This window comes from Psammomys obesus, unplaced genomic scaffold (genome assembly GCF_907164565.1).
Source record: "Psammomys obesus unplaced genomic scaffold, mPsaObe1.curated_primary_1811, whole genome shotgun sequence".
NCBI lineage: Eukaryota > Metazoa > Chordata > Mammalia > Rodentia > Muridae > Psammomys > Psammomys obesus.
The window spans coordinates 4,103,191-4,130,344 of NW_026596091.1; the positions used below are offsets into that span (position 1 = coordinate 4,103,191).

General features: G+C 41.1%; 1 protein-coding gene across 1 annotated transcript in view; it reads left to right on the plus strand.

The window, feature by feature from the left end:
• The first annotated feature begins 9,371 nt into the window (after positions 1-9,371).
• The window catches only part of CUNH12orf42 (chromosome unknown C12orf42 homolog), a 91,184-nt gene continuing 73,401 nt past the window's right edge, over positions 9,372-27,154 (plus strand). The window contains exons 1-2 of the mRNA XM_055627786.1: positions 9,372-9,548; positions 22,108-22,176. Coding sequence (XP_055483761.1) covers positions 9,372-9,548; positions 22,108-22,176 — 246 coding nt within the window. The remainder of the gene's footprint in view (positions 9,549-22,107; positions 22,177-27,154) is intronic.

Genomic DNA, 27,154 nt, shown 5'->3' on the forward strand with positions numbered 1-27,154 from the left:
TTTCTTTCTTTCTTTCTTTCTTTCTTTCTTTCTTTCTTTCTTTCTTTCTTTCTTTCTTTCTTTCTTTCTTTCTTTCTTTCCTTTTTTATTTTTTTGAGACAGGCTTTCTCTGTGTAGCCTTTTGCTGTCCAGGACTCTCTTTGTAGATCAGGCTGGCCTTGAACTCAGAGACATCTGCCTGTTCCTGCCTCCCAAGTACTGGGATTACAGGCGTGCACCACTCATTGTGCTCGTTCACATGGTTTCTAGATGTCTGTGCCCCATCATAATTTCTGAGGACTCTCCCATGATGAAGTCCAATCATTTAGGACCAGCTGAAGCTTCCTTTCAGGTCTCTTCCTTGAAGGTCTCTGCTCCCAGCCTCTCAGACTGTTACTGCTACGTGGCATCTTTACAAGGTGTTTGGGTTTAGAAATGAAAGGCGAGGTATGGTTGCATGAGGGGCAGGGTGAGGCCACAAGGTTTTGATTATGTGTAGAAAATATAGCTTACCTTGAAATTGTTGTTTCACTTTTCCCTTTTAATGATCACATTTCAGTCTGAACGTTTGGTGTGTGGAGAAAAACATCACAAACTTCTGTAATATTTGGCTAAAAAGTTTGGTTGAATTAACAGTAACATTAAAGTGTGAGGCCTGGACCAGCAGATGGCTCAGCAGGTAAAGGCGCTCGCTGCTAAGCCTGACGACCTGAGTTCGACTCTCAGGGAATAGAAGAACTGAAAGCTTAGGGTTTTCCTGTGACCTTCACATGCATGCAGAGGCACGTGCCATTTTCTACCCTCATAAAACAATATTAAAAACAGACAAACAGGTAGAGGTTCAATAAGACGCCAGTACAGTTTCTTTTAGTATGAGGGATCGAGATAATCTCCCTTCACTCACCAGTCAAAGTGGCCCTAACGTCACCCCATGTACAAAATTAAGACAAAGATATAAACGGCACAACTCATTAGTGCTTTGCACTTACTTTGAAATCCAGCTTCAGGGACTAGAATAGAATAGTTTTTTTTTTTTTTTTTTTTTTTTATATTGAACAACAAAGACGTTCCATCGTAGGTCGTTTGTAAATGTTTGTAAAGGTCTCTCTGGGGGTGTACGTCTCAACCTGTTATTAAAGAGGATGCTGAGACTTCATTTGGAGTTTTAAATTATCACAGTTCAGTTTTTTTTTTCTTTCTGAAACTCATTAAATTTTAACTAGATACACACTTTCTGTGTTCAACAGTGAGGAAAGGTGTATTTGAAATATCTGTCAGGTGTGCTGTCGTTACAAAAATATGTCTAGTTTTAGGTCCTGGAACACTCATCTGCCCGGAGGAAGAACAGGGCACAGCAGCATGTAGGGGACGCTCATGTTCGGGCAGAGGAACCCAGAATCTCCTCAGAAGTTTCTTGGCACATTAATACTAGAAGACTGGTTTGAAAATTCCCCATTCAACTCTACTAAAGAGTTGTGGGGGGGATGAGAAAAGAAAAAAAAAAAACACTTATCTTAAAGATTCATGATTCAAGCGGCCAATGGAACCTGCAGTTTCCATAGTGCTGGGCCCTAGACTTCCCTTTAATGTAATTAAGCCTCAAGATTTATGAATACAACAGGCCAGAACTTGATCCGTGTTCGTTTTCAATTACTGCAGTGAAAGGGCTCTATCCAGATGTCTCTATTTATAGCATTCAAGCAGGCCGGGCCAGGGGCTGGGGAGGGAGGGGGTCCAAATTGTCAACTTGTTAATTCTTCACAGAGGGTACTCGGCTGAGGTCCTGGCTTTGACCCTGTGACAAAAGGCTAGAGGCCCTGGGGGCGAGGGCACCAATGCTTCCAGGGACAACACCGTGAGCCCCAGGGGTCACTCCCTCTGCTCTGTAGGTATTTGTGTAATAATGGGGTCCATTCCCTAGTTTTTTTTATTTCTGTTACAGTTCTGGGAACATCGAAAGGGGAAAAAAAACCTGGCTCGAATGTAGATGTGAAAGACAAACATATATAATGAGAGCATCAGGTGTCCCTGGCAACAGTAACAGGATAAACGCTACAGGGGAAACACACAGTGTGCAGTGACCCACGTAATCGGGCCTATTTTGGGGTCATTGTTTTATTTTTCTTTTGAAGGGTGTTGTGTCTTTTTTTTTTTTTTTTAATGTTCCCAGGTCTGCAATTTAGTTTTGCCAGGATTATCAGGACCTGAGTGCCTTTTCTCTTGCCACAGTTACAGGCTTATTTCTTTTTGGAGCAGGTTTTCAGCCACCAGAAACCCACCTGCTAGGGAAGTCTAAAAAAATTCCATTTTATTCCCTTTTATTTATTTATTTTTTTTTTGAAAAAGATTTCTGTGCTTTCCAGGACCATTCTACAGGTTTCTCAGACATGTGCAAAGTGTTTTCTTACATGAATGTGGGTGTCTGCATGGAGATATCATTTTAAAAGGAAAATCCCAAACAAAAGGCTTAGAAATAAGAGCCCAGCGGGGAGGCAGACCCACTAATGAAACAGACCCCATCCTGTAAAAAGCCCCAAATCCTCCCCACGCTTTTCCTAGGGGCGGCATGTGTCTAGTGCATCATTTTATTTTCTAAACCCACAGCCCTGAGTTGTTACCTTGTAAACAAGATGAACTAGAATATTGCGTTTGTGAAGCAATAATTGGCTGTTAGGTTAACATGTGGCTCAGCCAGGGAATGGCTGGCCAGTTCGCATCCATCTTAGAAGTACACTCTAAAAGCCACTGCAAACCTTTTTGGTTAGTTTCTTTAAATCAGTTGGGGGATTTTTCTTTTTTGAGTCATGACCTTTACAGGACTCACATTTATTTCAATGAATTCAAACAGATTTGAATAGAACAAGGGGTTGTTCAAAAATAGAGCTTCCACCCAGATTTATTCCATTGTTGCCCTTCAGTATAACACCTCTCCTTCACTTCCTTTAAGGCGCTATTTAATAATGCAGTAATCAAGTTAAAAAACTTCATTCTCCATAAATGTGCCCTTCTGGTTTCAATGAATATACTTTAGATACAAACATCGTTTCTAAGCACTACATCCCTCTGTTTTTTTTTTTTTTTTTTTTTTTTTTTTTTAATGAATGTGTACCAGAAACAGAGGACAGGAGAGCAGGACTGAACTATGTCACGATTAGTCGCTCTTCCTAGAAGCTGTTGTCTGAGAGTCTTGGCCACTAATCTGCAGAAACACTTGGTCTGGCTCATTTCTCAGCTGCACAGTGGCCTTTGGAACCATGCTGAAGCAAGGCTATTGTGGTGTTTTCCCAAGCTTTTCAAATTTTACATAGTTGTCTGGCTGCTTCTGGTTGGGTCTGGAATATCCATAGAGTCAATTTTGTTTTCTAAGTAATTTAAAATTTACACTTACTTGATCCTGTTTGTCTCTTGAAAGGTCCCTCAATTCACTTTGATGAACTCCCCCCCATCTCTGTCACTCCTCACCAGCCCCTTGTGGGTTCCGCTGCCCACTGTGGTCCCACAGCAGGCAAGGCTCTCCATGAGAGGCTGAAGCAGATGCTGATGAGCAACCAGGAGCAGAGCAAGAGGCGCAACTGGAGCTCCTGCTTCTAGCCTGTCATCTCCCTGTGTGCTTCCTGACTGCTCACTCACACAGTCACACATCTTAACTAGTCTCAGAGCGGCTCTTGCCTCATGCTTTCTCAGCCATGATGGAGTGACATTCTCTCACACTGTGGACCAAAGCAAACCCTTCTCCTGTAAGTCATTTCTTGCCAAGTATTTGGTCACAGTGATGAGTAAACAAACCCAAAGTATATAGCATTTTAACATAATTTTATATAATTCATCATTATGGACAATTCTAAAATAAACTTTTTAAAACACAAACTAAATTTCATGGCAGGAGATTCTTTGTATTAAGTTCTTACGTGAGATACATAATTACAAATTAATGTTAGGTTTTGAGTGCAGCTTGTTAAGACATTCCATGGTATATGCCAGAGGGGATCCAGAGAGGAAATGGCCAGAGGGTGATCTGTAGCTTATGGTCTCTAAGAAGGTCAAAGGTCAAGCTAGAATAGTCAGGTTTAAAAAATGAACACACCTAGGTCCAAGGGACTGGAATTTATGCTGAGCAGATTAGAGATGTTGGAAATACAGTCTGGGGGTTTCTGTAGAGTTGGGGTCAGTGAGGTCTTATCATTGTCAGCAGCATGATTCATAGTGGGTCAGAAGATTATCAAGCAGCCTTGGAAGGTTAGGGGTTTGTCTTCTCCAAGCTTCCTATGTCACACTCATGTCACCCATGTCCTGGCTTCTAGTTTAATTCTGTGGTAAGGTCAAGACAATTCTTCTAAGTGGTGTTTTTGATGAAATTCCACCTTTTTTTTGTTTTAAAATAATGATTACCCATTGTCTCCCAGGTTAACGCCTAACTTCCTTTCAGGTCCATTACCGTACAACAGTAGTAACACCATGTAGTTGTCTGAAAACTTCATGCTTAAGAACTGTGCATGCAAAAAAAAAAAAAAAAAATGTGCATGCAGCCAGGCATGCTGGCACACACATTTAATCCCAGCACTCGGGGAAGCAGAGTTTGAGGCCAGCCTGGTTTACAAAGCGAGTTCAGGACAGTCAAGCCTACACAGAGAAATCCTGTCTTTAAAACCAACCAACCAACCAACCAACCAACCAACCAACCAACCAACCAACCAACTAACCAATCAACCAACCAACCAACCAAACAACAGCTGTGCATACTTAGGTGCTTACCTTTGAAGTAAGTTCATGGTTTGTGTTGGGTCAGTGGCCAATCCTGCTTCTCTCCAGCTGTTTTCTACCATGACATTTCTTTCCTCCAAGTGCTGTCCTGGCAGCCTGTAGAATGGATCATCTTCCCTCTGTTGTTTGCATAGTTCCCTTTGCGTAGCTTCAAATCCCCATTTATCTTCTATTCACACCCAAATTTGGGCTTTTTTTTAGGAAGCCTGTAGGGTTGTTTATCCCTCCTTATTGTTTGTGACCCATCTGCTTAATTCTGTTTCCATGACGGGCTCAGACCAGCAGATATGGAAAAACTCCAGACTTTTGACAGTGGTAGATATAGGCAGGGTGTGCAATATGGCTACACAAAATATTAAGCAGATTTTATACTTAAAATGAGCTTCATAACATTTTATTTTATCATTTTTAATCAGAAATTTAAATTATTTTGAGAATTTCATATGTGAGTACTATACTGACATCATTTCCACCACTGCCCATTGCCTTTAGCGTTTCTTTTGTCCCCACTTCCTCTCAAATTTGTGACCTCCTCTTTAATTATTATCACACACACACACACACACACACACACACACACACACACACACACTCTTATGGATGAATAAATATAATCTGCTGAGCCCATTTAGTTTTGCTCAGATGTATATGTGTTTAGAGCTTACCAGGTAGGATTAGATAACCTGTCAGTAGGCCTGTCCTTGGAGAAGATTGGTTCTCCCTCTCTCAGCAATTTTGTCTGTATCTCTTCATCTAGGGTTGGCCGCATGTGACTTCCCCCAGCCATGTTGGCATGTCACTCTAGCCACTTTTAGTGCATTTTTTCTAGCCTGCCCTTAGCTGATATTATATACACCAGTGCTTGTTTCAGAAAACACACTGGTGTGACTCATGCCTGTTTCTGTAGCCTCCTAAGATCTGCCAATTGCTGGAGATCAGGGTGTCACCACATTTAGCTGTAGACAAGAGTAGGCTGTGTGCTTAAGGACAAACAGCACCAGCTTGCTGGAGTATGGCTTTCATGGCCTGGCTTTGGACATTCGGAGACCTATGCTCATATATTGATGGCTCCAAAACCTATATTTTCCACAGATATAAAGATTACTGTATTGCAAACAATAACTATTGAGAAACTATTTTTGTAGTTGATTAAAAGGGAATTTGGTTATATAGTTTTTAAAAATTGGATCTGGGTTGGCATTAATTAAAATACAATTTCATGTGCGCATATAAATAGCTCTTGGGTATAAGACAGAGGAACAAAGTTAACATCAAAATATCTGTATGAACAAAGTTGGATTAGCCAAGAATAATGCAGCTAATTGATTTTTTCAGAATTTTGTTCAATTGTCAAGTGTGAAATGTAACTCTGTCTCTTGACTCTTATGCAACGACACCACTTATTTGTCCATCCAGCTATTTAATTGCTCACCTGTCCGACCATTTCTCTATTCCCTTGTTATCTTCTTACCCAATAACCCGGTCAATCCTACAATTTCCTATTCAATAAATCTTACATAAGTTCTATCCAGTACAAAGTTTTCTCCTTATTGAGAGGATTCTAAAAACAGATGAGGCTCTCTCTCTCTCTTCCAAGTACTCAGAAGCTTGACTTACTTAGTTCTTTGTTCTTTCTTTTTTAAATGTAAATTAACCCATTTATTGCAGACTAGGCAAGTCTCAAACAGTAGATGTTTCTGCTGGTCTTTGAGTTCCTCGAGTCTTCTGATGGCAGAAGGGGTGTGGTAGATCCAGACCCCACCAGCCAGTGTTTTCATGAAGGAACCACAGTGCCAGATGCCAACGGCTTGTCTCTTCATCTTGGTCTTGCCACAGAAAGAGCAAGTGTACTTGGCATGCTAGCTCATTTCAATCTTCTTCACCATTTTCTGGAGGGAGGCACCATAGCAGCTCCCACATTTCCCTACGATCCCGACCTTCTTGGTTCATTTAGCCATGTCACTGGAACTGAAGCCCAAGCCTTTGTTCTTATTTTAAAGCAATAGATTTATTTACTTTTTATTTTATATGTATTGGTATTTTGTCTCATGTATGTCTGTGCACTGCATGCATTCCAGCTGCCTGCAGAAGCCAGAAGAAGGTGTCAGATCTCCTAGAAGTGGAGCTATGCAATGTTTGTGAGCTGCCATGTGGATGCTGGGAATTGAACCTGAGTCTTTTGGAAAAGCAACTCTCTTAAGTGTTGAGCCATCTCTTTGACTCCTTTGTTGTTGTTGTTGGTTTTTGCTTTTTGAAACAAGGTCTCACTGCATTGCCCAAGCTGGTCTGGCCTCAGCCTCCCAGTGCTGGAACTACTGGCATGGACTAACACACAGGTGCCTCTGTAAATGTAAATATGTCTTGGATCATTATGGTTAGGACCTAGAGTCAGATAATTGAAGAAAAACTTCAGAGTATGAATGCCCCCCACTGGGAAAGCATGGAAAGTAGAGGCGACAGTGGGGCCTGTGAGAAAGGGGGAAAGAGCATGTAGAGGGGACAATGCTGGCTGAGGTTGAAAGGGTGGTTTGAATAAATGAGTAAACATCCTTCATGCCAATGCGAGGAGTTGTGAGATCCTTTGTGATTTTTGAGCAGGGAAGTAATATGAAGTCCAACTATCTTTTAGAAGGTCAATCCAGGTCTTTATTGAAGGCTGAATGAGGGAGTCAAGAGACAGGTCGCTACAAGCTAGTTATTCAGATTTGGGTCACTTCCAGCTCTCAGTCTGTTGCCATAGTGAAGCTAGGGGGCTTTCCAGTTAAAACTACTCAATCCTGTTCATATTTCAGGGACAGGAAAGAGAAGCTGCATTCATATTGCTCTCGTTTTTAGTTCCCAGTCAATGTTGACTTTCCCCTTAGTGTTGGAGAGATTAATTTACATATCTGGGTTGTTCTTAAGCTGGTGCTTTAAATGGTGGCATGAAAAGACTTGGGCGGCAGATTGGTGGGGAGATACGGGTGTGTCTGAGTTTAAGATCGGGGAAAGGACAGACCTCCTTTCTGAGTAAAATAACTGGAACCTGAAATGAATCTGTTGCTTTTGTGCATAGCAGTTGTCCTATCTCTCATATAACTAGCATGCAAATACATATTTAACCTAGTAAGCGTTCTCTACAGCACAGTGCTCAGGGTGCAGAAAGGTAGAGCAGAAGTCACTTCAACTCTCAGAGGTCACCAACTTGAGCTTAAATACAATAATCTGAAGTAGAGAATGAAAGATCCTTTTCATAGAGTGGATCAGGTGTAGGGTTGCTGTGTCAGGGCTACGTTCCCAACTTTGTGCTCTATAAGGCAAACCCCAAGTTAGCTGTTTCACATAGTCGTAAGCACATCATGTTATGGGAGCGAATTCACTCTGGGTTTGTGGGCAGGGCGGAGAGCTTTCTTCAGCTTCAGAAGTGTCTTAGATCCATGAGACCGTCACTCCTGCATAGCTCCATTGAAAATTAGGCCATTGGAGCCCCTCTGTAGCAATGTTGCCCAAAGGTCGCTAAGCTTCCAGGAAAAAACAGTCTATTTCCTCCTTACTAAGCTCTGCCCATGTTACATGCTGCTCCCTCTCCCTGACTCCCTGATGCACTAAACCTTTTGGTTTATAGAAGAGTCTGATATATTCTAAATGTTTTTATCAGCTCAACAGGTCAACTGAAAATATATTGGAAGCAGAAATATTTTTAAACATTTACATTGCTTTTCTCTAACATTCTATATCCATTTTTATATACATACATGATCCTGATTTAATATAAATTTTAATTATAACAAAACTGACATCCTAGCACACACACGTACACCTTACACACTCAGTTGTACAAAGGCCAAGATGTACTCCAAGAAAAAGATCAAGTTGCCCCAGTGATAGCCTGTGAGGACATGTGAATGCACTGGAGAAAAACCAGGAAGCCTGCACAAGGCAGAGGGGATTTCTCTTCTTGGAAACAGGGAGAAAAGAATAAAATTTGGCATTTACTCAGCGTGGCAGCTGTGCCTGTCTCCACAAGAAAACGCCATCAAGCAATTTGGGAATTCTTGTTATATAATTACTCTTCACTTAAGGTGACTATTGTGTTCTGTCCCTCATTATGAATATCTTGTGGTCTGATTTTTGGCACATTTAATCCTGCTCAAAACCAAATTAAACTCCTAAAGCATATGTTACTGTAAAGCTTGAGTCACAGGCTCCTGTGATATTTTGCAGAAGGTCGGCTGGAAAAATAAAATCTCAAAGCAAAGAGCTAAATCAACTCTTTGCTTATCATGTGTGAGAGGCTGAGCTGTTCTTTTGGAACAGTGTGAGGAGTGAATGTCACATTTAAGGGACAATGATGTGGCCTCACCTCTTACCGGATTTGGCTGGATACAGGCCTTCTTGCTTGCCTAGAAAATCAGACAATAATGCCTTTGGCTAATCTCACTCTGTATAGGCTGTTTACTCCTGAGTGACATTAGAAGTGGGAGCTGTCTTTCTCCCATCCCTTATTCTTAGCTGCCTTTGTGCAGAGTGGGATCGCTGAGACTGTGGGCATGCAGGCTAGACTAACAGGAGAGGATTCCATGTCCTGTGAGGAGCGAGCCAGTAAGGCAGCTCTCAGTTCCAACTATGGCCTAAACTAACCCTGAGGCACAATGTTAAAGGGGAAGGTCACTACTCCACCTCATTTGGTGGGGCATCCTTCATTCAGCTGGAAGGCCTTCGTCAAGCCATCGGTCAGGATCTGCACAAGCAGCCTGAGGCTTGAGCTGAACTTGGAGCTGCCTGGTGTCCCTTTGCACGGGAAGAGTGCAGGTGGCAAGGAAGTGGGTGTGAGCAGGGCCTCAGGGCGCTGCTCCTGCGGCACCTTTCAGTGCACCTGCCACAGCTGCTCCAAAAGAGCAGAGCTTTGGACATTGCCTCACTAAACACAGGGGCAGCAGCCAGGCGCAGGGGCGCGTAGGCAGGCAGGTCTCTGTGAGTTCCAGGACAGCCTGGTCTACCAAGCAAATTCAGGACACCCAAGGCTACACAGAGAAACCCTGTCTCCATAAAACCAAAAAACCAAAAGCAAACAAACAAACAAAAATCCAAAAAAGCAAAACAAATAAAACAAACAAAAAATCCAAACAAACCAAGCTAAACAACAAAAAAACTAACAGTGACCGGGGCATGGGTCACAGCATTCTTCAGGATCAGTTAATTACAACCGAACACTCGGGAGGCAGTAACAGTTTAAGACCACACTTTAGGAAACAAAGTCTTGGCCAGAGCTCCTCCCACCAGGCTGCACCTGAGGGTGAATTGTGAATGTGAAATCTTCAAGCTCAACAAAGATAGAAATGGTCATTTTTGCTAGGGCTTAAGCTGGCTCGTTGTGTTTCCTTCCTAGAAAGGCTTCGATCTACAGCACAAAGCAGCTTGGAACTGTTGTCTATGGAGAGCTGAATTAGGGTAGACCTGTTGGTATGTTTTCACATTGACTGAGTTACTGTAAACTGCAATCTGCTGTAATGTCCTTATCATCTGGGAATGTGAGATTTTTAATTTTAGTAATGTCTTACAAATATCTCTCTTCTGTAGCATCCCACATTCTTGCCAGATTTTTTTAAAATTTCCTTTTCTATCAGATGACTGTGAAGCTATGCGTAATAGGTTGTAGAGGACATAAATTTTCAGAGAACATTTAAGGACTAAAGAGGACCTACTAGAGAGAAATCATCCCACAAGTATTGTTTTGCCCTGATAAACATAGAACGGAAGTGGGAGTTATTGAGGAATAGCCTCTCTGGGGGTTCTCTCTTATTTATGACACATTTGTGGACTAGGTGAGACTGTATGAAGGTTTGGTTGTGCCATTGTGTACTAACGTCAAAGATTTGACCAGAATCTGTAAGAAAAGGCTTATTTTTCCAAACACAAATACTTCAACTTAAAGTTTGAACATTTTTTCCCTTAAATTATTATTATTATTATTATTATTATTATTATTATTTTACCCCTGCTCTCTTTTGATCTTTGTGAAATTTATGTAGGAGTCTTATTGAGCTGTCTAATTCTTCCAACAAAATAGAGTGTTTATTGCCATTTTGTGACTTTAGCATCATGGCACTAGTTACTAGCCATGTTCTCTTGTCTCCGAGAAACCAAGCACACACAGCATTTGTTACACTTCTGTGCAGTCAGAATGATGCAAGAATTATTTAATTCCACTACATTTTGTAGATACCATTCACTGACCTTGGTTATTTCCCTTTAGTAATTGTGTGTTTGGTGTAAGATTGCTTTTTCCTCACATTGTTCAAAGAGTTTATTTCTAAGACACCATATTAATGATGATGTTCACCCATACTCACACCACTACCAGTTTTAGAGTTTTACTTGCCATGGTTATGGTCTAACACCTATAACAAAGACTGTGATTAAATGTGTCAACATGTATAAAATGCTTAGTGCTGCTTGGAAATTAGGTAAGTGTGCTTTTGTTGTTCGATCCTAAAGGTCATGGAGTTGGCAGAGGCAGAAAGAGACAATGTAGCATATTAGATTCTTGAGTTTAGTCTGTTTTCTCCACAAACAACGCATCTGCCCTGTAGCAAGGAAAGCCAAGTCCACTGTAGCCTCAAACATACACTCTGAGATGAGGGCTCATGCAGCCTGCCCTGGTTTCAAACTCACAGTAACTAAGGATGATCCTCTTGAATCTCCTATTTTCTCCTCTCCACCCCCAAGCACTGGGACTGCAGGCCGCCCTCTTCCTCCTGTTGTATTCAGTGCAGGTTTCCTGCGTGCTCTCCTACATGCTAGCTAAGCTCTCTACCAACTGCGTTACATCCTCATCCAAAGCTCTGTTTGGTAGGAAGAAGCTGTCTTTCTGAAAAGTTATTACAGTTTGTATTATGCTGTGTGTTTGTATTATCGACAAACACACAGCATATATTTGCATTGCGGAACCATTGGTTGGTCATTACTGTTTGGCTGAATTCATATACTTAGCATTCAAATGAGTAAAATTAAATCAACATAGTCTTGGTGTTCAGTGTGTTTCTAGCTTTGATTTTGAATGATAACATTTTACTTTTGCTTATCAAAGGTTAAAATTTGGACTTTAAATGTTAGTCTGCAGAAAGAATTCTAGAATATGTGCTTTATCTTGGGGTGTCAGATGGTGTTTTGTTGCCTTGGTAACAAGTCTAGATGTGACATACACCTGAGTGTAAGTGTAGTCTACTTAATTAAGCTCAACAAACTCCAAGCACAGTAATTAGTGCTTGCTGCATTGGCCTCCCAGACTGTGAGCAGCAGGGTCCATATAAGGCTTTCTATGAATAGTAGTCACAGTGGAAGTGGGATATGGAACGGCAGCAATGTGTTCTTAAGTTACTCTATCTTTATTGCTTTCTGCCACCCCCAGCTGGTGTGTGTGTGTGTGTGTGTGTGTGTATGTACTTGTCATAGCCTGTTTAGACTGATATAACAAAGTTATCAGACTGGGTAATATATAAATAATACCTAATATAAATAAATAATTTCTAATATAAATATAGAAATTCATTGCTCACAGTAGCCCTGGATGTTTGAAGTTCAAGGTCAAGACATTGGATAATTCAGTATTCTCTGAATATGCTGCTTTATAGCTGTGTCCTTCCATGATAGAAGGGGCAAAATGTCCCCTCAGGACTTTATGAGATCTTTAATCCCATTCATGAAGCCAAGTCCTATCCTGAAGGCCCAGCTTTTGATACCAACATACTGGTATTAGGAATGTCAATGCATGAATTTAGGAAGGACGGAAGCACTAAGACTATAGTAATAATTGTTCATATCAATTTTTACTTTCAGATATTAACTTTGTATTTCTTAATATTTATTGATATCATGTTGAGCAAAGGGGATTGTTGTGGGAAGACTACATTGCTATAGTTTCACATCACGAAGAGAACACTGAGTCCCTGTGTTTATCGCTTATTTTAAAGTTTTTGCTGAGTAAGAAGATTAAATAGGGACCAGAAAGAGGACTTGGTGGTTAAGAGTTCATACTACTCTTGCAGAGGATCTAAAATTGCATCTCAGCACTCATGTCAGGGGCTCTCAGCCATCTAGAACTCTAGCTCCACGGTGATCTGAAGCCTCTAGTCTCTGGGCATGTAGGCATACCTTCATATAGATATATATACACACACACACAATAGCAAAAAGTATTTTAAATGGATTAAATATATCCCTATTAGCATACGATTATTAACAAAAGGGATAGATGGATTTTTAACTCTGTGGTGCATGAGTTACTTGTCTTTTGGGTTGGTAAAATAGATGGCAAGTGAATCTGCAGATGTGCTGTGTGCTGCCCAATGAATGGGAGATGAGAAACAACTCAAATATGGTATTTGCAGGTTTTCTCAAAATAGTTAAATTCCATAATCAAAGTGACTGGACTGGGCTTGGAAGTTATTTGGATGCAGATCTTGGTCCAAATCCACCTTATTTAGTAACTGTGTTTCTTGGACCTGCCAATTCATCTGGTCATGTAGTCATTCATCAGTTTTCTTGTATGGGTAGAGACCACACTTCTTCTACAGTGGTTGAGATGAGCATAGGAACTGTTGAGTCCACTTATTTCTCCTTTTGGTTTGGCTTTCAAAAGGATGAAGATATATAAGTGTACAGTCTTCTACTTTGCGCCTTTTTTTCTTATCAGAAAGGGCAGAGGCCAGCTGCATTCAACCCTAGACAAGATCCGTTCTGGAAGTAGCCTCCTGTTCCCACACACTCTGCAATCCTGTTCTGGCTGGAAACAGTCTGGCCTCTTAAATGTCCTCTTATAATTCCTTTTAAAGCACTGACAACAAAAAGAAGATATACATTGTGTCACGTCCCCATCCTCTCCGGAGCTTGCTTGAGGAATGACAACCACGCCATCAGCCTTGACACCTTTCATGGAAAGCTTGGAAGGATTTCCAGGCAGTGGTTGCCTCAAAGATGATTCAGTTGTCTGACCTAACAGTTCCACTGCAAAAATGAAGTTACACAGAGCCACCAGTGATCTTAAGTCAAAGATAATGGATGTTTATCTTCTTCACAGGAGTAGGTGCTTGAGTGTATTACTTGAGTTCCTAATTTGGCTACAGAGCTAGAATTAAAAAATTGAGGCACTTGACATCAACATTGAGTCTCTTTTTAGTTCTGCTTTCAATTTTTGCTTATGAGGATTGTAGCTAAATGGACGTAGGAAACAGCAAGTTTGAAATTTTTGTGCAAGTTCTAACTACAGATTGGATATAGTGAGGTGGAAATGTGACTGGAGATCCAAGCCTCAGCTGCGATGCTGAGTTACATGAACTGTAATATGTCTTCTGGCTCAAGATCCTTAGGTTCCTTTTTTTTTAATCATATAACTTAAAAATATAATTTTCTAAACATGAAATGTCTCAGGAAGTGAGTATCAGGCCTGGGATTCATTTGTAATCGGACATTTAAGACTTTAAATAACATTCAGTTTAATTAACATATCTTTGGTTTCCATGAAACCTTTAGAACTCTGGTTATGGTCCTAAGTGCCCAGTATAATGGGAAAATTATGAAATTTGGAGAAAAGGAACCAAAAATATTTAGGATTTTCAAGTTACAGAGCTGATAAATGCCTGGCCAGACCCCAAGATTACTTTCCGATAAAGAAGAAACCTTATTCATACACATCTATCTCTTCAAAAGCATCTAAGGTGAAGTTGACCATGGAAAATAGTTCCTGAATATGAGCTTTCAGAGGCACACATCTTTCCATTTTGACCACAATGAATGTTAAGCAGATTTTCAAGTGTGTGTGTGTGTGTGTGTGTGTGTGTGTGTGTCATGGCTATGTAAGTGATGTTCTTATTGAGCTCTGAAAGCCACAGTGTGCTTCTCTTGTGTTCCATCTTCCCCCTTGCAGCGCTCTAAGTCTAACTTCTGCCCATACTATTGTTCAGAAAAAAGTGGCCACATTGTGCTGATTGCTATTAGATTAAAGCAGAAAGACAGAGACACAAACGTGCAAACCCATCTTGCCAGCAGGGATACCACAATCTTTTATTTTGCATTTTGGGAGGGTCAGAAAGTCATGACAGGCATCTGACCCCTGATAACCCCTTTGATGCTTCTGTGTGCAGTTTTTTTTTTTGGGGGGGGGTGAACTTAATTAAATACAATTGAATTTCCCTGCTAACATGGCCAGTGAAAGGACTCCTTTGAGATGGCTGGGTGTTTGCTGCTGAGGAACAAACAAAGATGCTTCTTTTGTTCCTCAAAGAAAAGTTAGCATATGTTAGTTAAGGATTTGTGATTTCTTTTGACCAGACTGGCTGGTTCCTGGAAATTCAATGACTCTTCTGAAACGGTAACCACATGATGAGATAGAATGCATGAGTCACAAACCCCCAGCCCCAAGAGTCCTGCTCAGGCCCTTTATTGTAAGCTTGCTGTATGTAGCCATGCTGAAAATAATGATCATGAATGACTTATAATGAAGTTGCTGATATTTGGCTGTACATAGTGTAATTTGTCCATTTCTTGGATTTTCTCTCAGCCAAAAGAAGGGGTATTGTAAAGGCATGTTTGTGCTGTTTGATAGAGAACTATTTAAACAGATGTTGGCAAAGAATATTCAGTTTTCGATTCTGCATAGTTGACCATGGGCATCTAAAGTTGAATAAGCAGCTTGTCTTCCTTCTAATGCTTTAGTCAAAAGAGGCAGCAGGTACAAAAATGTCATTTAAGTAAAGTTTCTATTGTTTTTCTTGAGTTTCTGGAATCAGTGGCTGACAATTAGCAATTGAAGAATCAATTATAATCGTGATATGCACAGAGTTAAGTGATTCTAGTCAACCTGGAGCCTGTGTGTTTATGCAGAGGGGACTCAGACTTACTTATTCTTAAGATGATTTTGTCTTCCTTGAAGAGAGGATTAGAATTGGGAACTGACTCTTTTGGATTTAAAGTTGACTATTGTCAGTGTTAAGCCTCCCTCCTTACCTCCAAGGCCCCAACCCCTTTCTCTGTTTCTAAGCTTTTCTGGATCTCTCTAGTTATTTAGGGTGCTGTAGAGTGAGCGCTTGACCCGTTGCCCTGTCTGACTTCTTATCTCTTGCTCCGCATTCACAGCGGAACTCCTAAATGTAGTGTGGACTGACACAGCCCATGTTTCCCCTTCTCCATCTTTCTGGAATGTAGTTTTTACTGACCCAAGCCATGTCTTGTTAGAAGGCCATATATGCCAGGAGAGGGTGCCATGCTTTTTATTTTTCGAAGTTCATTTAGAGCTCCACAGGGCTAACGGTAGCTCTGTGAATGCTTTCCTTGGCCCAGTTTCTGTCTTTCTTGGGTTTTGACTATACTTTTCAAAGTTAAGGTCTTCCAAAGATAAAGGTGCTATAAGGAATAACTGAGAATAAAATTATAGTTACTTAAAAAGCCCAGTATTGACATCTTCTCTTCTCACAGGCTTCCTCAGCCTTCACAATCTAGACCTTCTGAGGAACTCATGCGATATACCAGGGCACCGTGAGAAGAATATGGGTCCTAGGCAGACTTATCTTGGAATCCCAGCCTCTCAGTAATTATACTGTCTTGGGATAGAGCGAAATTCTTTAGGTTTCAGCTTTTTCATCTCCAGAATAAATTTTGATAAAAATAGCAGACATCCAGGAGTACCTTAGATGAAGGCTAAGGGAGCTCTTTCAGGGACAGAGCTATTATTGTTATTCTCAGCAGCTAACACATGGTTGGAACGGTCTCCAGAGAAGACTTGCCAGCGCCTGTTCCCCACAACAGCCATTTTACTTCCTTTCTGCCCCTTAAATCTCTGTTTGCTTCTGCTTCCAAATTTATCTCAAGGGACATATCCTTCAAGAAGTGGTCCCTGATTTTCCCTCGTGTTTCTACTTTGTACGTCTCGGGGGAGGACTTCCTCGGGTACTCCATTCAGCTTTTCATCAGGGCCTTTGTCCTGCTGGCCTTGGAGCTTCTGGGAAGCACCATGAAGATTGTGCACCATTTAACTCTACTTTGTGGGTGCTGAGCACACTACTGTGTGAATCAATACCTATCTTGATTACAATAACCAGACGAATGGACAGAGACACCTTGGCCATAGCTGTGACAGCTGGAAAGCCAGTACTTGGTTACAGCATGTCTTCATAGCTAGTGGGCATTGCTTAATTCCTGGTCCATCATACTTTCTAGTACTCTCATCACAGAGGGGATTTATCTATTTCCAAGGCTTCAGTTATCTTTAGTCTTAATCTTTTCTATTTTGTTTATTATTTTTGAGATGGGTCTTGCTAAGTAGCCCTGGATGACCTCTTAGTGGCTATCTATGCAGCACAGATTATTCTTGGCAATCCCCCTGCTTCTGCCTCCAAATTTTGGGATTATAGGCATGTTCCTCCATTCTTGGCATGTTATAACCTCTTTAAGGCAATAAATACTGTAGGAGTCAGAGGGTCTGTAATCACATCACCAGGAAGCTGGATACAAAAGCAGGGTCTCAGGCTCACACCAGACCTCCTGCGCTAGCCTGTGCATCTTAACCAGTGAACCCCAGGTGACCTCGGCTGTACACTGAGATTAAGAACCGTCAGTCCATAACAGCTGCTCCAGGAAGAGTGGATCCCTGACCCCCGACATACGAATGCCTCTGGCTAGGAAGACCCAGACACAGCTGCAGAGGTTATAAAGTGATGTGCTGGTAGGCACTGAGGTGCCTCCTAAGTCAGGAAGCAATCTGCCAACCCAGAACACCTCAAGTGAAACACTCCCTGTTAGGTTAGAGCTGACTAGGTGAAAGGGTGCTCAAGCTCTTTAAAGGGGGTTCAAATGATTGAGAAATGAGTCTTTGAACTTAATATCTTGATTCTACGCCTAGAAATAAAAGGATTTTCTCATAATCAAACCTACAGCTTAAAAAAAAAAAAACAGTATCCACCATGGCAAACATATCTTTTTATTTGGTGCAGTTCAATCCCCTAACTAGGGTTTTCAAAAGCTGTCTCCTGGTTTCTGCTTTCTGTTCCAATCCCAGGGGGAAAGCAAGTATTTGCTTTTAGCATTGTTGACACCCAAGAACTTTGCAAATGTTTCCACAAGGCCAGCTGCCCTTTGTAGAGCCTCCTGGGAACTTTTCTTTTGGTTACTAACCCTCAAGTACATGCAAACCTTTGTTTGTGAAGATATTTGTCACATCTCATCTTTTAAAGGAGGGTGATCTAGACCTTGACACAAGCTTGAAAATCTTTGTGTCTTTAGTCAGCCCTCTGGGATCATCTAAAGATTTCCTCTTGCAGCCTCATCATCTTCTTGCTGTTCTAAGAAGAAACACACACACACACACACACACACACACACACACACACACACACTATGCCTCTTTCCATTTCTCCACTAAATCTTAGAGGATTGAAAATTCTAAAAACTGTGATTTGCCATCTGAAAGCAAGTTTGTATGTAGCTCTGCAGGGGCACTTCTGATGATAAATTTTACATGGAATTTTGTGCTCCTTTGCTTTGCTTTAACCAGCTCAGTCATCTTTCCCTGAATTCCTTCCTTAAGGCCACCCCAACACTTTATTCTCTTCCTCTTCTGATCCTTCTTTTTCTTTTCCTCCTTTCCTTGTCCTCCCCCTCTTCCTTCTCTTTCTCCCTCCTTCTCTTCCTCCTCCCTCCTCCTTTATCTCTTCTTTTTTCCTCTTCTTCTTCTGAGCACTGGGATTAAATGCATGCACCACCACTGCCTGGCAGTATTGACTTCCGAAAAGTTCTTGACTGTGTTTAATGACTGGATTTTTTAACCACATACTGTATTTAATAAAGGCCACATTAGCTGTAATCTGAAGAGAAAAGTTGTCAGTCGTAAAAACTTGTAACTGCAATAGAGTGGTGACCTGAGCTCCTGCCTTTAGGCTCGGTTTTTACTGGTCATGCAGTGAATGACACATGTATGTCTGAGCATGTACTTGAATAGAGCAAACCTTTGTTCTGTTGACACCTGTCTCCGCAGCATTGTCTCACAATGGATTTTTTAAAATCTAAATTAAACAGGCTGATGTATCCTTATTTTTGGTAACCTGCCTCTTCGCTAACATGTGGACTGTGACTTCTTTTTATCAGACCTTTGCCTTCTGCTTGTCACTTATATTTTTGCCTCCTCTTTCATGTTTAAAGAAGCATGGGCTATTATTATTATTGTTATTATTATTCTGGGTGTTTTGGAGCAAAGCACCTTGCTTTCTGTGGCAACTCCTGTGGCTTTCTAAATGCACTTGATTTAGATTTCAATGTGTAATTACTGCCAAACAAGTTAATTGCTTTATAAGTGTCCAGAATTCCCTGGTTTAATTTTGCTTTCATTTACCAACCTTCATCATACATCAGCCGCTCAACATAAACACAAATGATTGTTAATGAATGCCTAATGCCACATTCACTAGAAAATCAGGTTAATGAATGACAATGAACATCCCAGCTACTTTATTCTTTTCGAGCCCCCCCATCTTTGGCTTCCTTATTACAATAACCTTTTAGTTTGAAAATAAATTCTACCTACATCTGAAGGTTCAAGGAGAAGCTTTTCTAATGAGCTGATAATCCTGATCTCTGCTGTTTCTTTTCTCTGGTAGATACCTCTAAAGTTATCAAATTGTAGATATCAAATATACACAGTCATTTATATATCAGGTGTATGTCAACAAATCAACCTGTTTTTTGTTGTTGTTTTGATTTTTTTTTGTTTTGTTCCTTTCCTTTTCTTTCCGTTTTCCTTTCCTTTCCTTTTTCCTTTCTTTTCTTTTCCCTTCCTTTCCTTTTCTTTCCTTCTTTTCTTTTCTTTTTTCAGACCAGAATGTATTTGGTTTCCAGGGGTGGATAGCTGCCATGGAGCCTTATTGTTTGGAAAGTACAACTCATAGGACTGCTCTGTGCACGTTCAGGTGCTGCTCTGCACATCTTGGAGCTACCGTTTGTCCGTCATGGTCTCTCTGAGTGATGTTACCCAGTTGTGACCCTGACATGAGCAGAGCTTGAACAGCGGCACTGAAAACTCTCCATTGAAATCAGTGTCAGAGCAGTGTATGTTGGGTCCTGTGCACCTCAGGCAAAGGTTACCTGGTGGGGAAACCCCAGATACATGAAAGTACATGGTTAGAGTGAGTGTAGAGGTTTCACTGAAGAGGGAAACTGGGATGCATGTCTGGCACAGGCCTGCCTCTTCACCTGATGGTCCTTCAAGCAGGAGTCTCTCCTTCCTGTACTTATTAGGATGGTTTTCTAGGTCAAACCAGACATCTGGGTTTGGAAGCTGCGTATGTGTCCTGGTAACTCAACACAGAGTTAAGCTATCAGCAAAGTTGTTCTGTTCACTATGTTGTGAGATCTGAAATAATTTCTTCACCTAGCATGCAAATGGTGGTAGTTTAGATTCCTTCCTGCTTCGTGTTGCAACTCATTTGGGGATCCTAGGGAGGATCTCCTGCGTTCTTTAGTCCTGTTTGTAGTATATTTGTCACATAAAGAACTGACGCCAGGGCTACCGTGTATGTTGCTTGACTGTGTGGGTTCATACTCATGCCTATACTTATGATACATACTAACAAGTTTTTAATTACATAATATATTCATATAATTTTATATATTACACTTTAAAATTCATGCAAATTATACTATATAAATTTTGTAATAGATATAAATATAAAATATAACAATGATAAAATAATTACCATATTGTTAAAATATTATATATTTATAATATTATATATTTATAATCCTCAGTTTCAGGGTTCTGAAAATCTTTTTTACTCACTCATATATTTATTCTAGATTCCAGGAATTATTTTTCTGCCACCTTCATCTTAACTTTTTACTGCCCACATCCTTCAGTCTTGGTTTTGGGTTCAGGAAGACCGTCATTTCTTCTTCCCTTTGTGTTGAGCGGAAAGTCTGTTTCACAAGTCCACGCCATCTGCCACCTTTGAATCTGCGTGTACCTGTCTCTCTCCCCATAACGTTAAACTTTACTGCTTTTCCCTGCACGAGTCTTTGTAATGATCCCTATTACAATCCTGATCACCTGGGGCTGGAGAGATGCTCAACTGTTAAGAGAACTTGCAGAGGACCCGGGCTTAATCCCTGACACCCACACTGGGCCGCTTACAACTACTTAGACCTTCCAGATAGCCCTATATCTGATTCCAGGGAGTCAGATACCCTTTTCTTGCTTCTATGGGCACTTTCATGCTCATGGTACATGTACATATGCTTGGATACATACATCTACAGATAAAATTAAACCAATAATTAAAATCTTTAAGTCCTGATGAAAAGTGGAAGGGCCGCTGTATTTCAGATGCATACTTCTATCCTGGCCTTGGGCCTGGTGGGGCCCACTCTTTAAGGTACCAAGATTAAGTTTAGCAAATACCGGGTAATAAGTCAGGGCCCTGGATACTGTGACTAACTAAAATGAAAACCATCAAATTGAAAACAAGAAGTCAGAAAACCAATCCTGATATAATCTTATTAAGGCTTGACATTTTCCGTAAAATGTCAAGGTTCTCTCCCACCATCAGGTCCTTGGGTCACCTTCTCCAGCTGCCCTGAGCAATCATGTAGATATAGCACACTTGTTTCGAGCATGTTTATGCCATGTTAAGTCTGCATAACACACAGTTCCAAATTGACTTCTACCAAGTAGTCTTTCTTTCTTTCCCTTCTTCTTTCCTTCCTTCCTTCCTTCCTTCCTTCCTTCCTTCCTTCCTTCCTCCCTCCCTCCCTCTGTCCCTTCCTTCCCCCTCTCTTCCTTCTTCCTTTCCTTCCTTCCTTCCTTCCTTCCTTCCTTCCTTCCTTCCTTCCTTCCTATTTCTTTGTTTCTAGACAGGATTTCTCTGTATAGCCTTGGACTTGCTTTGTAGACCAGGCTGGCCTCAAACTCATAGAGATCCACCTGCCTCTACTCCCCAAATGCTGGGATTATAGGCGTGCACCACCATGCCTGGCTTATTTATTTCATATTAATGTTCTTAGTTATATGGGCTGGTTTTGGGTAGATCAGTTGGGGATGGCTCATGACTATGTAACATATGTCAAAAGCTTACAGAAAAGGGAATACCAGTTTAATTTTAAATCATAATTTTTTTTTTAAATTTAAAGTTCTTACAGATGACTTCATCTGGATTCTAGAAGGTGGCAACTGCATTTGGAATTTTCCATGGTTCCCATGGCAGCTGGGCCAGTGTTTTGTTTATTATCAGGTACTCAGAGTGTGTACAGCCATGTTAGGATAAATTAACTTATGAGCTTCTTAAAAGTCACCTCTTAGTGGTTAAGGTGTCTGAATTGGGGCTAAAAGCCTTGTTTATTCTTTTCCAGAAGCCCTTTTGCTACATTCCCTTTGTGAGCAGTGCTACCCTGTGGGAGAGAGGCGCGCCTCAAAGAAGTGTGAGTATGCAGTGTCATCCCGTGGCCTAGGGTACCTGTTCTGTCCTCTCTTTGCACTTCATAGCTCGACACTGGACATTTATTCCTTCATGATAACTGTAAATCATTTGTGTTTTAAGTTCTAAAATAAGGATTTTGAAAGGTACCTCCTGTAGAACCTTGAGTATGAGAATCGTGTGCTATCTTTGTTCTGTGAGTGTATAGCTATGTACACCAAGACTCATTTGATTAACAAGAATTGAAACTTGTGCCAGGTGCCTTTTCACTCCCTGTATGTGTCACAATCGAGAGCATGATAGTTTCGTCTTACAATAATCGATACAAAAAATAAATGGTTTCATACTGAAAAAGTCATGCGCTGAAAAATTTGAACGCTGTGTGGCTTTTTAGCAGGCTGCCTTTACTCCTTGATTGCTAATGGCTGATGTGAATGTCTGTCCCTATTGATGCGAATTTGTGGCTCTCTGAGTGACTGCCATGTGTGCCCAGAGATGGTCGCCATGGCTGGCAGGCCACTTCCTTTGTCATGGAGCCATGGCAGCATCCCAGATGTAGCCTTATCTGAGCTTTGTTTAAAAGAGCAGGACTGTCTGAGAAAAAGAAGCTTTTCCATACAAATACACACTGTCAGCACTCCATATGTTTCCATGCCCTTCCTATTTGCCATGAAGGGAATTTCAGGACCCTAGAGTTCAGTGACAGTTTCAGTTGCTAAGTCCCAGGGAGCTGACAGGTTTTAGGGGATGATTTCAAGATAATTTACCTTCTAGTCTTCCCTTTCCAAAATTTAGTAGTTTCAGGCCAGCCAGGGCTACATGGTTGAGACCCTGTCTCAGACAAACAAATATGCAAACAAACTCACCATCCGACAACAATCAACTAACCATCCTATGGGACAAAGAAAAATTTGGAAAGAAGAAAGACAAAATCAAACAACAACAAAAACTCCATCACAGTTTGTGAGTTTGACCCATGTTGGTGCTTACTCAGAAGTAGGATACAATGACTGGAAATAGAATTCAAGTAGCAACCAGAGGTGTAAACTCACATTCTAAGATTAAAGAGAAAGGCCAGCGTAGAGAAGATGAAAACATGGCCTACTTAAAACACACAGTCAAAAACCACGGCCTGATTTTCTGCTGATTCCTTCTGCGCTGGAGCAGAGGCCGGGTCTAAATAAGGCATGTGCAGTGTTCTCTTTCCGTAGCTGTTTCTCCATTTGAACTACGCTGTCGGCCTCATAAGACTTCAACTAATGGAGTTCATGGCTCAAAGGAGGGTTTTGTAGGAAAGGGAAGGGAATAGAAGGGTAAGGAAAAGAAAGGGAAGGGAAGGACATTTACACAACCCACTTATTGAGGCCATTCTGTTAGTGTGCCAAGACCCTTGAAAGGCAAAACTCCCTAAAGGGGTTTACAAGTCCTTCCACGTGGAGGGCTGTGGTACATGTGGCAGTCATCTGGCTCTCAAGCTCGCTGAAAGCTGACTCCTGGGCACTCCGTTTTCCTCTGGGTTTTAGGTGTGTGTGTGTGTGTGTGTGTGTTAGTGGTAAAGTCCTGGCAGAAGCGTAAAGACTTTAAGATGTCTCTCTTATAGTTCTATTGTATATCCTCTGCTTTATTCCCTATCATATACCATATTTGAGGTATTTTATGTCAAATACTGTATAGTGCGTAGCGTATATTGAACAACATGTATCATGTTTGAGCTCAGATACCCTCTGTAGGATCCCTGCATCTAAATGCAGATTTTCAGTATCATGATTTTTATATTGTGCTCACTGATCACACACACACACACACACACACACACACACACACACACACGGTTGTTATAAAAGCATAAGTAAATAAAAAGAGAGTCTTACCTTTTAAGAAATCTGTGTCAGAAGTCAGGACAGATATCAAGTTTGCGTTTCTATTATAACATGATAAGCAAAATTTAAAACATGGATCAATTGAAATTCAAAGTTCCTGTTGTTCCCAAAGAGCCTTCCAAGAAGGTTTCATAGCTGTGGCTGGCTGAATTTTATTTAAAAGTCAAATGCCAGAAATTATTATGAAGAGAAAAAAAAAACCATGTAGCTCATTCTTTGAAGCTAGCAATGCTTAAAAGGAAACAAATTAGAGATGATTGTAATTTATAAAATATGTTAGATGGAGTGCTAGCAAATTCAAATTCAAAAATAAAAATACACCATAATTAATTAGGATTAATTCTAATGATGCAAGATTAGTTTAATATAAAAGAATAAAATTCAAAATACATAAAAATAAACCAAATGAGCTAAAACATTTCCATGGTCATTTACTTTAACATAAGCTCATGGGAGGAAAATAAAACTGTTTAGAAAACTTGGAATGGATAAGAAATTCTTTTATTTTAATTTTTTATACAATATATTGTGATCATATTTTCTCCTCCCACAACTCCCAGATCCTCCCTACCTTTATACAACCCAATGTATATTCTCACTCAAAAAACAAACCAAACTAAGAATAAAAATACAACCAAAAAACAAAGCCAAAAACAAAACAAGAAAACCCAAAAAGGAAATAAAAAGGCCACAGACACACACACACACCACCAGCAGCAGCAGCAAGGACAACAACAATGAAAATACTACTATTACAACAACTACAAAACCATAACACAAAAACCTGGGAGTCCATTTTGTGTTGGCCAGTTACTCCTGGGCATGAAGTCTTCCTAGGGCTGAGGTTTATACGCCCAGTGACACCCCACTGGAGAAAACATCACTTTTCCAGAGGGTATCAATTGCAAATAGCCTTTTGGTTATTGGGTGGGACTTCGGGTCCACTTCCCTCCTCAGTGCTGGGACTTAGTCTGGTTGTGAACTTGTGCAGATCAATGCAAGCCATCACAGTCGTTGTGGGTTCATGTGTGCATAAGCGCCATCATGTCCGGAAGATGTTGTTTCCGGGGATTCATCCTATAATGTAGAGAAGCAGGAACTCGACACACTGCAGAATGACTCTGGAGAACATTTAACAGTCTAACACAGTTGCAGATGGAATCATCAGTATGTGACCCCACAGTCCTTGCCAGCACGTGAAATCAGAGTGAAGATAGCACAGAAGCTGACTTTCTGAGGCATGAGCATTGTAAGGGGACACTAGAAAGACACACGGGTCCACCAGCAGGAGAACGGCTAAATTCACGGTGGCATATTTAAGCACTGGAGTGCTGCAGCTGCTTCCAAGCAACTAGTGGAAGCTATACACACCATCAAGGCTACACCAGAATGACTCAATGCAGAATGAACATGTCAGAGAATCAAGCGTGTGTTGTTTAGTATAGCTGTGTCTGCTGAGGGGATACGTTTATGCACTTTGGCATTTTGTTCCAAATTTACAGATACCTGAGATGTAGGAAAAGCAAACAGATGGTGGTAAAAATACATTCTGGGTCAAAGCTGGATTGTAGGATTTAGTGATGTTTTCAAAAACAGCAAACATCATACTCTGCTTGCAGTCACCCACAGGGTTCATTTTCATTGAAAGTTCGAAGACTGCCATGCTCTTGCCTTACACAGGCTGCTCGTCCCTCCCCCCTCCGCCTCCGGGACCATCTTTTCCTTCCCTGTCTATTTTCATTCCAAGCACACTCCCTTCTCTGACCCCACCGTCCTGCTGGTCTGAGATGAACGTACCAGGAATGTTTGATGGATGTTTTCCTCGTGTTAGCCCCAGCTGTTGAGGATCAGTAGATGGGGTGTCTGTGCAGCCCCCAGGAGCGACACACTCCTAAGCCAGTCCACTGGGAATGGCTCATCAGTGTGCATCCAATCTGAATCACAAAATCCTTGCAGTAGGAAAGAAAACTGAGTGCCCATATTCAGTCTGCTAATGTCTATGTATGCACCACCACCTTCAGGATCACGTAGTTATAGATATCACTCTAAGTTATAACATACTTATAAATACATCATGAGGTACACATCCCACTGACTTGAAAATAAAATATAAATAAATGGATGAAAGCAGAGGTGGGCGTATTCTTTCATATCTAACTGATGTTTTCATGATTTTTTTTTTTTTTTTTTTTTTGGTGGTGCTGTGGGTCAAATCCAGGGCCTCATGTTTGCTGGCAAAGCATTCTATCACAGAGTTTATACACTTTTTTTGTTGAATGGTGTGCGTGTGTGTGTGCACATACCAGCTTAAACCAAACATGTATTTAAAAAAGCTGTAAAGATAGCTGTTTTAAATGCTAGTTGAATTCCATTCACTCTGCCCATCAGTTGGCCATCAGGCTCAGCATCTGCTTTGACAGTCTATACTGCAGAAGCTTTCAGAGGCCCTCTGTGGCAGGTTTCAAGGTTGTTTCCTGTTTTCTTCTGGCTTTCAGAGGCCCTTTGTAGCAGGTTCCGAGGTTGTTTCCTATTTTCTTTTTCTTCTGACGTCCATCCTCTTTGGCTTTCAGGATGGGGATTGAACATTTTAGTTAGGGTCCTCTCTTTTGCTTAGTTTGTTTAGATGTACAGATTTTAGTGGGTTTATTCTATATTGTATGTTTATATGAGTGAGTATATACCATGCATGTCTTTTTGCTTCTGGGACAACTCACTCAGGATGATCCTTTCCAGGTCTATGTAAGAAGTGGGAAATAATAAGAGCTGGAGGGGACGGGAACTCCACAAGGAGAGCAACAGAACAAGATAATTTGAACACAGGGAACTTCCCAGAGACCCATACTCCAACCAAGGACTATTCGTGGAGATGACCTGGAACCCCTGCACAGGTGTAGCCCATGGCAGTTCAGTGTCCAAGTGGGTTACATAGTAATGGGAAGAGGGACTGCCTCTGACATAATCTGATTGGCCTGCTCGTTGATCACTTCCCCCTGAGTGGGGGAGCAGCCTTATCAGGCCACAGTAGAGGACAATGCAGCCACTTTTGATGAGAACTGATAGACTAAGATCAGAAAGAAGAGGAGAACCTCCCCTATCAGTGGA